Here is a 17,147-nt window from a genome sequence, read left to right as displayed (position 1 = left end):
TTTAAAAGCACTGATTAGTTGGTATTGGCATCTGTTGATTTGATCAAACCATCATGCCACTCAAACGATTTCTTAGTTGGCTAATATTGACAAAGACACTGATTGTATACTGTGTATATAACATTCTGTTAATGTTTCATTCATTGTTTTTGTATTGATGCTAACCTTGAAGGCTAAACACTAGAACTGAATAGAGGGCCTACAAACATAACTCAGCTTATGTCAGTGAACTTATCCTCCATCTTTGACACACATTTCTAGCTATATCCTTATGGTGCATTCTGTGGTTATATTCACTGCACACTCAACATGGTGGTTGGTTCATTAAATGCTTTGCATCTCAATGGATGATTATGCCTAACCCCAACTCTTGAAATCAGTTGTGTTCCAATGGCAACTTTTTAAAGTAGATTGTCACTATGTGTCAAAACGATAGTCTTTGTGTTGTGGAAAAATATCCACGGAGATGAGATTTAGATCACCAAACTTGTTCAATCTGAGATCAAAAAGAGATGCAAATTCAGTTTTCCAAAGGTGATTAAATATATCTTATTTTGTCATCTGGTTCATAATCCCCCATTTTGTAACTTCTGTGAAATCATTCTACTATAAAATATACACACTGCAGTTCCCACTGTGGTCAAATCTTAAAGTGCTTTTTAAAGGTAAGTAAGTTATTGCTCTTACGGAGAAGGAAATTAAATCACAGGGCGATAGCGGACTGCCCCAAGGTGATATAGTGATGTGGTGTCAGAGTGAGGAATAGAACCCAGGTCTCTTGACACCCAGTTCTCTGCTCCAGATCATGCTGTCTGTAAGCCAGTGAGAGTTGTTTGCACACATCTGAGAGTAGAATTTCCCATTAACATAAACCCTTTTGAAGTTTGCAGCAAAGAGAAGATTCTGAATCATTGTGTTCCTCTTGTAATATCTTAATTTTTCTCCCCATCTCTAGGTGGTGCTTTTGGGAAAGTACAATGCTCAGGGTTTGGATTTAGACTGTGAACTAATGTTGAGGTGTACCAAAGGGCAAGAATACGTCAAAGTGGTGATGCAGAATGGACGAATGATGGGAGCTGTATTGATTGGTGAAACAGATTTAGAAGAAACCTTTGAAAACTTGATTTTAAATCAGATGGATCTTTCAGCATATGGGGAAGATCTCCTAAATCCAAATGTTGACATAGAGGATTATTTTGACTGAAACAAAAACATTGCTTTCCATGATTTTATTTAGAGTTTGAACTTTCAGTGCTGTGGTTTATATAACAGTTTACTCAGAATTTACAGAAATCAAGTAACCAGGTGTAATTAAAATTCTGAAGTGAAGATATGGTGCTGGGGCTGTCAGGCAGCTGGGTGGTGGGAGATACGTGCTGAAATGGAGCAGCACAAAAAAAAAATTCTTTGGCATATCAGGACAAAGTGTACATAAGTCTATGATAAATCAGATGGGAGTTATTGTTCCTTTTTTAAAACAGGAATTTTTCACATTTTAGTAATTTAGTACCTGAAAACCTTGAACTGTGGCAACCAGATTGGAATTCTATATTGTTTGACAACTGGCTTGTCCTTCCTTGTCATTCTTAACCGAGCGTGTTGGGAGTACTGCGCTGGCTTGTCCTAGAAGTGCCACCTAGCAATTTGGGACTGGTAGAGCACAAAGGCACTTAAAGAAAGGGGTAGCAGTCACACTGCATCTTCAGTATCACCTGCAGGAAGACTTGCATTAACAGGATCCCCTGGAGGAGCCTTATTCTTGGAAACTGCCACAGCATGTCAGTTTGGGCATTATACAGATTTTCATCAGCCCATTCCCAAAGGGGAAGTCCAGGGCATGCACTAAGTTCTTTGTGGCCCCTTGTGTCCAAATGTGCATGCAGGTTCATCCCAGGTAACTGACACTGTCATTTAAAAAAAGACACTTTTAAAACAGGCTTGTTTTTGCTAAGACTTTTTTGCTCTCTCAGATTTATTTGAACTCTGTATCCAGGGAGGAGTTTGTGGACATATTAAAGCCTAAAACTTGTATTGTGGCAAGTGCCAATTGAATATTTAATTTTGAGCTGCAAAATATTACTTTTATTTCTGCCACTAAAATAAATTTACAATAATCTAGCACCTAGTATATTGGAAGTTATACAAGTGGCATGTTATAAATGGTGATGGCACAAACCAATTCAAATCTCAAGCATTTCCTGCAGCTAGCTTTCAGTATCTGTTAACCCTTGAAAATAAGTGCTCAAAGGAGCCAAGAACTTTAAAGCCATTCCTAAATATCTTCTCTGTATTCTACAGTGCAAGCTACAGCAATGAGATTTTAATATAAAAGAGCCAAGTATTAATTTCCAAAGCAATATTTTTCTTTTTAAAATTACATTAACAGTACAGTGTACTCCACTGAATGAGGATGGCCATTTTCATTGAAACTTCTTCCAGAAAATCCCTTTAGCCTAATTATGAGGTATTCATTGCTGTTCATAAATAAGGAGTGAATTAATTCCACTTAAAGGGATGTTTTCAGTAAATGGTGTTTAATCTTGTATGAAATTTTAAGCTTTAGTCTTAACACACATTGAAATTACTACAAGAAACAATAAAGATGAATCAAAACAAGTAGTTTTTTATGCAGTACAAAACTATTTTGGTAGCTGTGGATATTGCTGAAAAAAAAAGTCTTAAATGTAACAGTCTAATTTTCCATTTATTGTCAAAACTATACTAGCGCTCAGCCAAAAATATTGAAACAAGCAAGGAAGTTCAGCGTTTTTACAGATGCTCTATCACTGACACCTGCTGTTCAAAGAAAGGGGGGGGGAAGCATGACTGTAAGAGGTAAGGATGAAACTTTACCTTTTCTGTGAGGAACCTGGCTTATTTATCATGAAGCACTAGCCTACAAACATATCAGGTGTGACCACCCTCCCTGGCCCCAGCCAAATCAGCAGCAGATAAATGTTTTAACCACCTGGAAAAGCTGTTAGATAAACGCAGCATGTAAGAATTTTGAAAACTTGAGAACTAACCTAACAAGTGCCTAAATATAGTTTTATTGTAGGTACCTGAGTTTTTTGAAAATCTTGACAAATGCATATATATGTAGGTGATTTACCAGAGCATCATGTCTGCACCTATTAAATCTACATTTAAGGATGTGAAGTCACTTGCTTATTAAATTCAGCTATAAAAAAATTTCTTTGGTGAAGAGGAGGGGAGGTTGTACTGCAGAAGAAAAGAGAAGATTTTCTTTGTTGGTATGGACTGTTAATATAGATCCATATGAAGGTTTGGTAAGGGAGCAAAGGAGAGTTAAGGTGATCAAAGCCATACTTTGGCAAGCAGCCTTTTTTCATAGTCATGTAATGCCCCAAACCCTGCTCCAACATTCTGGTATGATGTATTACCTGCCTGCTCTTTCTGTGCAGCAATTATTTTAAAAAATGTGGACTCCACACTTCAAAGAAGTCAATGACCAAAAAACACTGACTTCGGTGTTTGAAGGATGAGGCCCAGGGGTAAAAGTATGTATGGCAGGAGAAGGCAGTGATATTCTAAGCTCTGCCCACACAAGTACCATTAACAGGAGTTCAGAATATAGTTAAGTCCTTTTGTGGGGGTTGAATATACCAAGTCCATCAGTTCTCTTGGGCTTCACAGGGTTTGCTTCCCCTGGTTGAGGTTTGTGTGACCCGCTAGAGCTCTTCACGTTTGGGGAAGAAAGTGGTGGTACTCTCTCCCACCCACTCCTTTAGTATGGCTAAAGCTGCTATTCCCAATTGATTGATCATTCAGTGGTAAGAGGAAAAACCATATTATAAAGATCTTCACAGTTAAATGTAAACATTTAAAATATTATCATTAAGCATGTGATTAGCAGCCATTAAAATGAGGCAGGTCACATCTCTGAGCTATCATTTCAGGTTCTACGACCAGACATCAGCTAGCTTTGAAAAAGTGACCAAAATGTACTTCTCACTAACCGTACCACAGAATCTTACAAATGGAAGCATGTGGAGAACGATGCTGTAGCATGAAAGAGGGTCTGATATTCCAGCACAGGCCCAATCCTGCCAACCTCATCCTGGAAAAATGCATTAACGTCCAGAATTTTCCCATAGTAAAACTTGCAGAATTTAGCCAAAACAGTAACAATATTAGCTGTTTTCTTTCCTAGGATAAAAGATGGCTAAACAATTTCTTTGAGATTTTGCTGATGGGCTTGTACACACTGCTAGCCTTCATAATTAATTTTCATGAAGTTGGCCAAAAGACTTTGCTAAATGCTAATTTTATAAATTTTAGAAAATGCACCAAAATTTCTCATTAACAGCTCAATATCCATTTTTTAAGCCATCCAGGCCAAACTAACGGTGTGTTTAAAAAGTAGCTGCACGCCAGGATAGCTGACATAAGAAATAGCATAACTATGACAGCTGCTCCTGCTGTGGTACACCAAACTTCTAGGGTACCTAGTAGCACACCATGTGTACCACACCTGTGGCAAGCACTGAAGGCACTTCAAATTCTAGGCACTTAGACCAAATGGGTCCCAGCTACTCTTCATACACATGGCTAAAGGAAGGGACATTTTACTAGGGCTGGCCAAAAGGGGAGGGTTGCAAATACTTTAGCAACAGTGGCTTAGACAGTTGCAATTTAAGGTGGAACAACAGTGGTTCCTAGTTGGGCTTGGTGAGGGGAGGGCTGTGGGTGCTAGGGTTCCTCAAGTCTGGTACCTGGGTGCCTCTCCAATCCAATCTCAGCTAGAGGCAAATAGGAGCTTTCAGGTTTTAAGGCCAGGATAGGTTAGTATTATTGAGGCTCCTCTGCAGTTGCTTCCTGCCCAGTCTCTGGTGCTTGCCCACAGGTTCTGCACTACCTGATCTGGTTGCAACATCTACTACTCACAACCTGTTCATGCACAGTATGAGCTCCACCTATGACTCCCCTGCATTCAACTTGCCTGCTACTCCAGATTTACCGTGCAGCCACCACTCCTCCAAAGCAAGATTTGCTGGGTCAGGTTCTTCCATAGAGTTGCTGCTTCCTCCCATTATAGACCAGGGGAATGGGATGACATCCAGCATAGATGGTCAGGGGGAAGGGAACTGATGGGAATGGTAGTTTCCTGCTTAGCCAATTTAAAGAAAGCATTTTGTGAGACTCCTACGTGTTAAACAGTAAGCCAGATACGATTTGCAAGTTAGAGATAATGGCACAGAATGAGGCAGATGCCGGGGAGAGGGGAAGGGAACAAGACTCATCTGAAACTGAAGAAAGTCTAGAACTTTCTGTGGCCAGAACTCAGATTTACTCTCATTTTCCACTATTATAGCCGTGGTTTTTCTATATCAAGCACATATAGTTAAAATACACTATCCAGAAACACAAAATAAAACAAAGTACGGCAATTGTTTCAAGATACAACATTTTGAAGCAAAATAGTGAGCTTCCATAGAAATACAATGCCCAGTTCTGTAACACAGTGCAAAAAGTCAGTACAATCACTTCTATGAAAATATTTCCGGTGTAAGTGCACATGTGCAGGTAAGAATGTCAGTGTGCAACCAGGTGCCTACAGGCCACTTACATACATTTGTCTACATTTAATAAAAACCATAACATTTGTATTCGTATCTTTGAGATTAAAAATTGCTTGACATTTGAGCTTGCCAGCATAAAAGCCTGGCAGTTGTCATCCTGCAGTTATAACAAAAGAAAGGTGGACCAGTACTGCTATTAGGTCTTAAGCCATATGCGATGTAGAATTGGGCACCTACTCCATAGTCACTTCAATTCTGATCCACTGTGATTTGTTAATGTACAATACTAAAAAAAATTCAACACTAGACTTTCTGCAAGCTTATACGTGGGGAAAAAAACACCAGGATGGATTTATAGCAAAAAGCAAGAGTAATGGTTTGGTGGGGATCTCTCATACTCTCAATTTTCTACTCATATTCCCTTCTACGATGAAATCTCCCACCCCTTCAGCCTCAGGCCCTGTCAATGCTTAACTGGGAACAGAATTTGGAAACTGTTTTTGAATGCATTTCCAGCAAAACAGGCCGAAGACTATTCAAAATTAGTTTTGTTTGGAACAATATTTAAACTCACGTTCCAAATTCTATTCCAGGGCCAATGTACATGGCATCATAGTCAAAAGCTAATACCAAAGCTACAAACTTTAGCTGTATGTGCTAAATTCCCTGCGCTTTCAGAATATTTATCAAGAGCAGTTGTCCTACCACCAACATTCCCTATGATCTAATAGATCATTTTTCAGCATCATTTCTTTGTCTCAGTAATTATTACAGTTTTGATTAACTAGTTCGGCGCCACAAAGAACACTTAGCACATTAAGGATGAACCTGCTATGGACAACCAATCCCAGAAACGTAAGCCAGCACAACAATGCAGTCCTGAGGTTTCCTTACACCACCCCATTAAAGGGATTAATCTATTTGTGCAAGTTTTGTCTACTAAATTTCAGTGATCTGCATTTTTTCATGTCAACAGCATCATTTTAAGTAGCTGATATGCAGATTGCCCACCAGGACAAAATTCAGCTAGTAAAATGTAAATTTGTTTATATGGGATAAGAAAAATTTTAGGCATGGGCTTGTGTCAAATTTCAGATCCAGATCAGAACTTCACCGAAGTTCTAGGGGCTTGGGTCTATCTCTAATATACATATGTAAAAGATACATACACTTTAAAGCACATGCATGCATTTTGCCTTAGGGAGTATGGGCAAGGATGAACCCCAACAAGCCACTTTACAAAACCTGCAGTGGCCACATGGCATCCTGCCATCAAACAACATGCTTTTACTTGCACAGTGCTACCAAGTATAAATAAGGCCACTGTATATTCAGGATTTAGGAATGACAGATAGAATGGTCTTAATGTGTAACAATCCTTTCTCAGATTGACTAATGCACACAGCTTGCCTGATAATCTTGATTGTTATTGTAGGACTGTTGGTAACCTTACATTATCAACCCTTTGGATGCATATTTAAAGATCAAATAGTTAGTCAAAGGAACATGTCAGTTTCAAGCTCCTAGGGTGTCACTGCAAACAAAAATGATAACGTTCAGCTACAGTGTGCCATCTCAAACTTCTCGTAAAATAACGTTTCCAATCAGTTCAAAAGTGATTTTATGTTCTCCTGTAGAAATTTGAATTTGAGGGACCAGATCCTCAGCTAGTGTAAATCTGCACTGATTATTCCCTTGACATGTGGGACTATGCCAACTTGCCCCACCTGAGGATCTTGTCCAAGGTCTTTGTTAGTAAATTTTGTTCTTTTCTGTCTGCTAAAAACATTGATTTACTTCCTAGTTTCTGACAGATGAGCCAACAAAAGCTGCCTTGTTTGCTATCATTATCTAAGCTGTTGTAAGTAAGTATCAGCAGCATTTTACAAATAGGGATTGTTCAGTGGCTTGTGCTCTCTTTGCCGTCTACAAAAATAACAGGTGCGCATAAATGAATATATATGTATGTTTCTCAGAGACAAAGTGGTTAAGCTAAAAAATTAGGGTTGAGAGGTGATACTGCAGTAGATAAATTTAAGGTAGGCCATATTCTAGGCCTAAAACACTTAACAGTGTGAGTACTGGAAAACACATTTCCATATCTACTCCATGAAGTACTGGTGCGCCAACAGATCAGAGAATACTGCCCACATCCTAACACCGCACAGATTGGAGCAGAAGTATGTGTGTTCCTGTGAGACTTTAGGCCTAATTATTCATCAGTGAATGGCAAGTTTCCCATTGACTTCAGTGGGAGCAGGATGAGGTCCGAGCTGAAGTATGTTGAACTAGTTCTACAATTTGTGTTTAAAAGGTAATGACTTGTTATTTTCTTGGTCAAATTCGTTAGTGAAATTGTTGTTTGTACATTCACCGAATAATACAACATGAACTAAACGAAAGAAACATGCTCAAGGGCAAGGAACTGGGGTTTTGTTTTTGTTTTAAATAAGGTGCTTTTGAAAAGCCCACAAGGGAATTAGGTGCCCAACTCCCATTGACTTTCAGTAGGAGTTGGGCACCTAATTTTTTAGAAAATACAACCGTTAAGCCAACATACACTTTTCTAACATTTAAACAGATCTTGAAAGGGTAATTTTTCCATCTGAACAACAAGCAGGAGAAATTTAAGAGATAATGTGATAAATATATTTGTTGTTGTGTATATGTGAATATATACTGTTTAATTTGCTTTTCCTATCATTAGAAGCAGTGTAGCTAGAGGGTATAATGCGGATGCTTTACGTTTATGAGTTTAAGTGCATTACTACAGTATATTTTACTATGACATTGTGTGCTTTGTAAAATAAAGAGGGTTTGAAAAAAGCAATATATATTGAAATGATCTGCATGAGACATCAGACCCATATCATCAGATATGGGCTGATTATTCTGATAACCCTTTGTTTATCCATGGTCTACTTAACACCAGATTTTTGTCTGCTTGTATGTTCAGAAATTGCATATATTTGTTTTTTGCCCAATCTTTCTGAGGAACACACAAATCCTTTGCATTTAAAAGAAGCAATTAATAAAATACAAATTATACTTCTGCACCTAGTTCTCACAGAGAAGCGGAAATGGTAGGATCCTAGATATACTTTTCACTGTAAAATTCAGTCCAGGACTACCAGCTAGTCATCGTCATCCTCAAGCTTAAGCTTCTTTGTTTTAGGGTTGTTCTCACAATGGCGCCGTTTCTGTGCTTTTGTCTTCTTTGCAGCAGAGTTCTGGATAGTCTCAGAAATGTCTTCTCGTACGTTTCCACCAGTCCCTCCAGAATTAGAAGACTGAGGAGATTTGACCTGTGGATCATAAACACAGCTCAATTAAGACAGACTCTCTTTCTCCTTCCTCAGTACATACTGAGGACGTACTATAATGATCAAGCTTTATTAAGGGTGATGCAGAGATGAGTTCTTTTTGTGGCCATTGTTCTACTCTTTTACAACAGCATCTGTGAGATGTTCCTGTGGCATGTCCAAATTTCTTCAAAAGATAATGTGCACAGGGCAGCATTAACAGTGTATTATGCCCACAGTACCTGCTACATTCAGAAGAATGATTCAGCTGAACCTGAAATACCCCTTTAAAGGCAGTAACATCTGTGATACATACATAAAATATGTTGTTGCTACATCATATTAAGCTGCTGTATGTAAGATACTTGAGATTTTCAGTCTAGTCAACAGAGTTATTATTTCATCCATTCAAATGATCAGTTCCTGCTAATGATAAAGCCAACATGGCTGTTGAGCAACCAATTGCAGCCTCATTAGAGCTGATCAGGGTCTGATTCTGTAAACTCTTGCTCACGTGGCACAGTTCTTACATGAGCAAAATGAGGCAGGATCTGTACCTATTTTAACTTTATGTCCAAATAGCTATAGAATGTAAGTGGTCCCTAATTCTATGTAAGTGCCACTCTTGTTAATCTATATTTTAATTGGGGATAGAGAGGCAAGTTGAAATAGCATTTACAGACTGATTCAGTCATATTTAATAGTGACTACAGCAACAATTATTTTAAATAAGTCTAAACACTGGTCCACGTTCTTGTTACATAACAAGATGTTAATTCCTATTACCTCAACTAAAATTGACAGCATTGCTAATGATTTGCATAGGTATAACTGGAAAGAATATGTTGCTATAGCTACATAGCTTTCAACTTCTTATTGTCAAAAGGGTTTCAAATATAAATCAACATCGCTATAATGCCTAATGTGGAATCTGTAACTTATGAGAGCTGTAAGAGACGGTTCACAATGACAATTGTAAGTCTTGTGGTTTAATATTTATATTACCTGGAATTCTATTCTTGCTGAAATATGATTCTAAATGCATTCATCACACACAGTGAGAATGAGTAAATCCGCTCAGGTGAAATGTAAAGAGAACACAACACTTCTGAACTTTTTTTTAAAACCAGTACTGAACTTTTTCCCCCCTCCTCCTCATCCTCCTACATTTTGCATCTTAAAATGTGTAACTGAAAAGACACTACTGCAAAAGGATCAAAAGAGACATATTTAATGAGGTAGAGGGGGAATACACTGAGGAAAAAACATTCTTAATTTTACACATAGTAAACAGGCACTAACCAGCTGTGGTAAATACTAATGGAAAAATAATCACATAAGTAGTCAGTATATATATTACACACACACACACACACACACACACACACAAATACCTTGTCAACACTTTTTTTGTTTGATCTCCCAGGCATGGTGATAACATGTGCCTCATTTTTTAGCAGATCAGCTTTGGGTCCAATTTTCAAGTAGGATATTGTAGCAAATGCTGTGAAACTGAAGTCTTCCCTGCAAAAGTTAAGCCACAGTCAGGAGAAAAAACTGGTAACAGGAGTAGTGTGAGCAGAATAGATATGAGGGGGAAATGGAGACATTTAGGAACTGTTATGAATAGATGCCCCACTAATTCCTTGATCCTGTTGCACCTATGCAAGCAAATAATCACTGAATTAAAATGGCAGTTGGCAGGATTGGCTCTTGAATTAAGGTATAAAGTGCCCACTTTATTTTGCTGACTTTTTGGCGCTTCTCATTGGTCTAGTGGAGTACAAATAATATGATATCTGGACATTAAGCGAGGGGAAAAAAAAAAAAAAAAAGAACGTTTTGACTCCATCAACCTTCCTGTCCCATCAGGCTCATAAAGGTCAAGTGTGTAAATCCTTTGTCATTTTTTGTTCATGATGGAAAGTTAGGATCACGGGATGTCAGAGTCCCATATATTCAGAGGTCCTGATGTTGAAAAGAAAGCAGCACACATCCATGGAATCACAGGTTACAAAATGAAATCGGTGTCATTTTCATTGTGTTTTCTTAAGTCTCACATGCCACAGTAAACCCCTAATGGTGCAAGAGGTTCTGCACCAGCAATCTTCTTTGCCCATCTCATCTCAATGCAGTCAATGTGGTGCTGCACAAGTGCAACAGTTAGTTTGCCTCAGTGGCACTTGTTCCAGGATTGGGGACTATCATTAACAAATTTAGCATTTACCCCCCATCCCCACCCCCAAAAAAAGAAGCAGCAACAGCTTTTTTAAACTACAAAAGCAAAAGTATTACTTTAAGCCACAAATGTCTTTTTTTTTTTTTTTTTAAGTTTTCAACTTTTCTGTCTTAAAAATGACATACAGATTATTTTTCAAGAGTAAACAGAAAAATAATATTCTCTGCAAACTTTTTATAGTCAGGTTAGAAGCTTCTGAAATGAAGGAATTGCTAAAACATCCACTTTTGTGATATATCAAAATAGCACTGTTGCAGAGAAAACAGGTCAGTAAAAGCTTTGGTATCCAGCATGCTGGAGGCATGGGGGAGCTGGTTAGTCAAAAATTCAAGTTAACTAAGAGTTATACTTACCAATGGAGAGAAAGAGTTTGGGTGTGGGACGGGGTGGTCAGGCAGGGGGTTAGGGTGCAGGAGGGATTTCACGGTGCCAGATCTGGGCAGTGCTCACCTTGGGTAGCTCCCCACAAGTAGCAACATGTCCCTCAGATCCTAGGTGGAGGTGCAGCCAGGCAGCTCTGCACACTGCCTCTGCCCGCAGGCACCGCCCCCAGAGCTCCCATTGGCTGCGGTTCCCAGCCAATGCGAGCCGCAGAGCCAGCACTTGGGGCGGGGGCAGCGCATGAAGCAGCGGAACACCTGGCAACCCTATTGAGGATTTGTATTGGGAGATATCAAAAATGCTGCTTTCTAGAGCTTTCTGGTTGGTAAAGTGCCAGATAAGACAACTTTTACTGTAATTAGAAGATTTCAAAGGAAAGAATGAATGGTCACACATACTTCAGATACTGCTGCAGAATGAAATGGGCAATAATCCTCTCCAGTTCATCACGAGGGAGCGTTGGAGGAACAACATCAGCCACTCTTAACTTTGACACACCTTTGCCCAGCCAGGCATCAATTAACTTCAGTGGAGTGAGTTTTTCACTCATGTTATCCGCTTGCTCTAGTATTTTGATTAGATCCCTGCAGTATCCCGTTACATCCATTCTCTCAAATGCTACAAGGGAAAGAAGAGGTTTATTACTTCAAAACAAAGCATACTGTGCCAGAGATGTTTCTTTTCAATAAAATATAAATCAATTCTATACCGCTGTAATATTTTGAACTCAGATGTTTGTGATTATCATGTATTGTTCAAGTCACATTTATGCTTGTACTTAATAATTTAATCTCCAGTCCTGCAAAGACTTTCATATATGCTGAACTTTACACACTGAATAGTCAATTTCAGTGGCACTACTCCGAGCATAAGTTATGCATGTGCTCAAGTCTTTGCAGGCTCAGGCTGGTTATTTTGTCAGTCATCTGAAATGCTGATATACTACTGCAGCTTTTAGTATTTAAATTCTACCTAGAATTCTAGACCTTTCCCAGCTACCTTCTAATGGGAATAGGAACAACACTGACATTTCAAATAACAAAGCTGATGCAGCCAGCTAGTTTTTTTAAAATGGATTTCACAGTAGCTTGTCATGAATAAGTCTCCTAATTTAGGTAGGAAGCAATTTAAATCTCATTTGGACATGTGATGTGACTTCAGTGTTTTTGTTATTTGGGGCATTTTGCTGACTCACAAACTAGGTAATATATTATTTGCAACTGGGTTCTCTCTCTCCCCGGTGGTATTTATTCTGAAACATTTACAGAGCAGAGCAAAGTAAAGTTACACAGAGCTTTACCGCATATAAATTGAGGCAAGAAATGTCTTAGGAGTTTACAGACTAGAGACAGAATACGCATTTTTTTTAAAAAACAGAAAAGCCTCAAACAAATTTATTCCAATGGAAAAAAGGATAGAAATGGCTATGAGACAGACTGTAACAGCATCCAGTGTGGGTCACTGAAAGGAGTGTCTTTTTCATGGCAAGTTGCCCAGACCCCGACCTAATGCTACTAAGGTAAGGTTCCCCACAGGCATGACTATGTCAGGAGATTGAGAATAAAATAGCAATCAGACAGGTCATCCTTCAAATATTTTTCACTGACCAGTTCTTATTAGATACAGGTCCAAACAAAAACCCAGGATCTGAATATCCAAACTAGGCTTACGTTCAGTTCCAGATCTGAACTTTACTGTTCAAGCCTCATCTCTAATTATTATCAAATACTTCACTACTTACAAAAGTAAAAAAAAAAGTATTGTATACAAGCAAATTCCAAAAATTTTATGCCAAAAAAGTCATTCAAACATCTTCATACGTGTCTCTCCCAGCCTATCATTTGAAGAATAATAAAAGAGAGAGAGAGAGCGCGCGTGAGTGCACAGGGAAGGAATGTAATCTAGTGATCAGAGCTGGGGACTGGAGAATCAGGATTTATTCCAAGCTGACACTGCACAGGACTATTGAGATGTTTGGATCGCTCTGAAATCTTTGGACGACAGGTGCTATGTAAATGGTAGGACTGCTGTGTTTACATTCCCTCCTTCTTGAGTACTCTTTCTATTCTTAATATAATATTTCTTTGAGTGCAAAGAAAAGCACTCAAAAGTTACAAAATGCCAGAATTAAGGTTGCCTGTAACCTTCGTTCTGCCCCCTTGTGTACATGTATGATGGATTAGGGCTGCAGATTTGTCCTGGCACTTTTTTAAAAATCACAGATCAGAGTTGTCAGTTACTTTCATAAAAGTCACAGGTTTAGTGACTGCTCCGTGATTTTTGATTAAAAAAAATGCCCTGACAAATTAAATTCAACTATCCTGCTTCAAAATTATAGCATCCCAGTGTCCTTCTCCTCCACTGCCCCCTCACCCCACCAAAGGGGCACCAACTGCTTGCAGCAGCACCCTCTACTCTGGCACTGCAGTGCTAATCCTGGGCTGGTCAGAGGGGGATCCTAGGAAGTGGGTCTTGAGCCTGCCCCACACTCACCTCCAGCACAGGTAGCAGCAGCTCCTGTGTCTTGCAGGGCTCGGTTCAGCTCACTACCCCGGGTGTCGTGACCTGGCACTTGAGATCACAGCACTGCTCAGGTTTGGCCGGCCCTCTGTCGTGACTGGGTCAAATTCGAGTGAATGGTGCTGCAACCCTGTGCACCTGGTTGCAACACCACTCACTCAGATTTGGCGCGGCCATCCCCCCCTCCCCCCACTCATGACAGAGGGGCAACAGAACCAAACGTGAGTGGCGCTGCAATCCTGTGTGCCAGGCAACAACGCCCAGCCCCATAGGATAGGAACTGCCACTGCAGGGTGAGTGCTAGATGGGCTTGCTCTCCAACCCCTCTCCTCTCCCAAGACCAGGCCAGTGAGATGACCCACCAAGAACCTTTCCACAGGTTAGTCAGAGAAACCACAGTATCCATGAGTTTTTACATCACCATGACAAGCCTGTAGCCCTTATGTGATCAGTCTTTAAAAACATGATCACACACTACTTTTCCCACAGGACCCCTGCCTCATTCAGTGCAAAAGTAACAGAGCAATTGTAGGTTGTCATCCTCTATGTGGACCAGCACTAGAGGGGGGAATAGCACACACACTTTGCCAGTGTTTAATTGTTCAGAGCAGAGGAATGGTGAGATACTGGAATCTTTGGTTCCATTTCAGGCTCTGTAAAATAGCGTGCTCTAGTGGGCACAGACCCTTCTGCCTATTCCTCTTTCTTGTCCTGTCCCCTCCAAACCATCCCTATCCCAGTCCTGTCTCTTTCCCACCCCTGGCTCTTCATCCCAATCCCATTCTCCTTGCCCACCACAGTCCCAGGCTGCACTCCTTAGACTTGCCTCCCCACCATCCCAGCTCTGTCTCCTTTCCCAGTCAGTCCCAAACATCTCAACTCCCAGTTTCTCTCTTCCCCCACCCCCACCAGGCTCCATGTCCCAATCAACTCCTCTCCCTCACCCCCAATCTCCATCTAGTCCCCTCTGCATTTAAATCAGGCACCCTTCTCCTCCATACAGCCTGGGCACCAGCAGAGAATCATTGAGAGCACAGCTCAGACAGTCTCCCTGCTCTCTGTTCCAGAGCCTGCCCTAACCCCAGTCCAGAGCAGCAATTACAGGGAAAGTCCTTTTGATCATCCACAACCCTGGCTTAACCCCAGTCCAGAGCATGCTAGCTGCTCTCTGGTGATGGCACATGTGCAGTTTGATCACACATGGGGGCTGGAGCATGCCCAGTGTGAATGGAATCTTCTTTAGAGATTTTAGCTGCTGAATTCTAAATAGTCTCTACTGAGCATGTGTGAACATAATTTTTTTTCCAAAGAGATAGGCAAATTTCGGCAGATTTGCACTGGGACAGCAAAAAGGCACATCTGACACAAAAGCTAGCCTGGCCAAATTTCAAGTGCCTGTTGCAAAGCATTAGGGCACTAGAGCTTCTCAAAGAAAAGGACATCAGAATATATTTTTAACATGGGCAAAACATGTTTTCCCTTAGTCTAGTTCTTGAAAACAGCTGGACTGTTTTGGCTGAAATTTAAGAATTCAGCCCAAGGAAGATACCCAGCAGCATAGAAAATTTCAGCCCAAATGGTTAAAGTTATGCAAATTTATAAGCAAATGAAAACGGGGTCTTGCAACGGGAAGTGTTGAGCAACCTTAATAAATAGGCACTGCTACTACCCTGCCTACAAGATTGACCGATTAGTTGAATTCCCTTTTAGAAGGCTTTAAACACCTTGCCTAGACTGGACATTTCTTTGAAGCATATAGTAACCCTACTGTCTGCTTTCAGATTAAACATCAGTTTACTTACAAAGCTTCTCTCTACAGCAGTTATCACACATTTTGTTGCAGTTTGCAGAATCCCACACTTCATCAAAATGCTGAGCAATCAATACGCGGCGACACCTGAGAGTATAGATATAGATATTTTTTTTTTTTTTTTTTTTAGAGATGAGGCAAAAGTAAGATTGTAAAATACAGATGCACATATATATTACATCAAATGAATGGTGCAGAGAAAGCCACTTAAGTGATCCTATCTTGTCTCAAAAAAAGAAAAAGCGGTCACTCAAGAAGGAAATACTGTTTTACACAACATATGAATATCTATGGCATTCACTGCTACGACTATTGTTGAGTGAACAGCTTATTTATAGGAAAGATTAGTTACATGATAATGAACAGCATCTGCAATTCCAGTAAGTAGGATGAAAATGACAAGGACTATTGATACTAATGCTTCAGAATATCAATTGGATTGTGAGATTAGGCCAAGATTTTCCCCTACCCCTGTTGGCCAGTATTCACTAAACTGGCCAAGAACATTGTCGAGGGCAGGAGTTCCACCTTCTTCTGAAGCATATCAGATTAAACAGGACTCTGATCCAGTCTGACTATTATGTATTGATATCTCAAAGCAAAAAAAAGCAAAATGTTCCAGTACATACACTGAAAGGGGCTTGAAACCTACATGCTTTTGGCCGACTTCTTTTAAAGCTGTAATATAACTACTTCTACCATGCACGTTTTTAAAACAGCGAGAGAGAGAGAGAGAGTGGTAAGTTAACACTCTTATTTCATATGCTAGATCAAATGTGATGAGCTTCAGATATACAAATCCTGGCATATGTGACTGTTCCTTATTAATATCTATAAACATGGAAGAAAAGTTATTTAAAAAAATTAAAAAAACGATCAGAAAGCCAGAATAACTTACTTGTTCATGTTGTGGCAATAGGATACCATATCATATAGTTTCTGTTGCCCCACATTCTCCATCACTACCATGCTGCTGATTCTGAATATATCTCCAAAACCATAATATAAAATGCAGTCAGCTTTCTGGTCATCTCGACCTACAGTGCATTTGAAACACCATTTAGACTTTGCATTTAGACTTTTCACAAGTTAGGAACAAAAAAGAAATTTTTATGAATATGCAAATGTGACCCAAGAACCACTTCATGCCAACTGGCAAGAGAGTGCAGAGGATTTACAGGAATCTCTGGATTCTGTATGTATATTCTGGTTCAAAGGATGTACAGTGAGATCTCAAAATGAAAGCCAGTGTCACACTGGTCATCATCATCATAGAATCATAGAATATCTCAGAGTTGGAAGGGACCTCAGGAGGTCATCTAGTCCAACCCCCTGCTCAAATCATTGTGAAG

The 17,147-nt window shown here is 39.8% G+C and overlaps 2 protein-coding genes across 10 annotated transcripts in view; one reads left to right on the top strand and one right to left on the bottom strand.

Moving 5' to 3' along the window:
• The window catches only part of PYROXD1 (pyridine nucleotide-disulphide oxidoreductase domain 1), a 33,863-nt gene extending 30,710 nt beyond the window's left edge, over positions 1-3,153 (top strand). For all 5 annotated transcript variants that reach the window (XM_037915901.2, XM_037915908.2, XM_037915910.2 and 2 more), the window contains one exon: positions 956-3,153. In XM_037915901.2, coding sequence (XP_037771829.1) covers positions 956-1,204 — 249 coding nt within the window. In that variant the 3' untranslated portion in view covers positions 1,205-3,153. The remainder of the gene's footprint in view (positions 1-955) is intronic.
• Positions 3,076-17,147, bottom strand: part of RECQL (RecQ like helicase) — a 32,880-nt gene continuing 18,808 nt past the window's right edge. For all 5 annotated transcript variants that reach the window (XM_043538872.1, XM_037915897.2, XM_027833346.3 and 2 more), the window contains exons 11-15: positions 16,694-16,832; positions 15,788-15,882; positions 11,864-12,083; positions 10,240-10,369; positions 3,076-8,848 (exon numbers count right to left, since the gene is read on the bottom strand). In XM_043538872.1, the coding sequence (XP_043394807.1) occupies positions 8,678-8,848; positions 10,240-10,369; positions 11,864-12,083; positions 15,788-15,882; positions 16,694-16,832 (755 nt within the window). In that variant the 3' untranslated portion in view covers positions 3,076-8,677. The remainder of the gene's footprint in view (positions 8,849-10,239; positions 10,370-11,863; positions 12,084-15,787; positions 15,883-16,693; positions 16,833-17,147) is intronic.

Source organism: Chelonia mydas, chromosome 1 (genome assembly GCF_015237465.2).
Source record: "Chelonia mydas isolate rCheMyd1 chromosome 1, rCheMyd1.pri.v2, whole genome shotgun sequence".
Lineage (NCBI taxonomy): Eukaryota > Metazoa > Chordata > Testudines > Cheloniidae > Chelonia > Chelonia mydas.
This window is presented reverse-complemented; position numbering and strand designations above follow the sequence as displayed.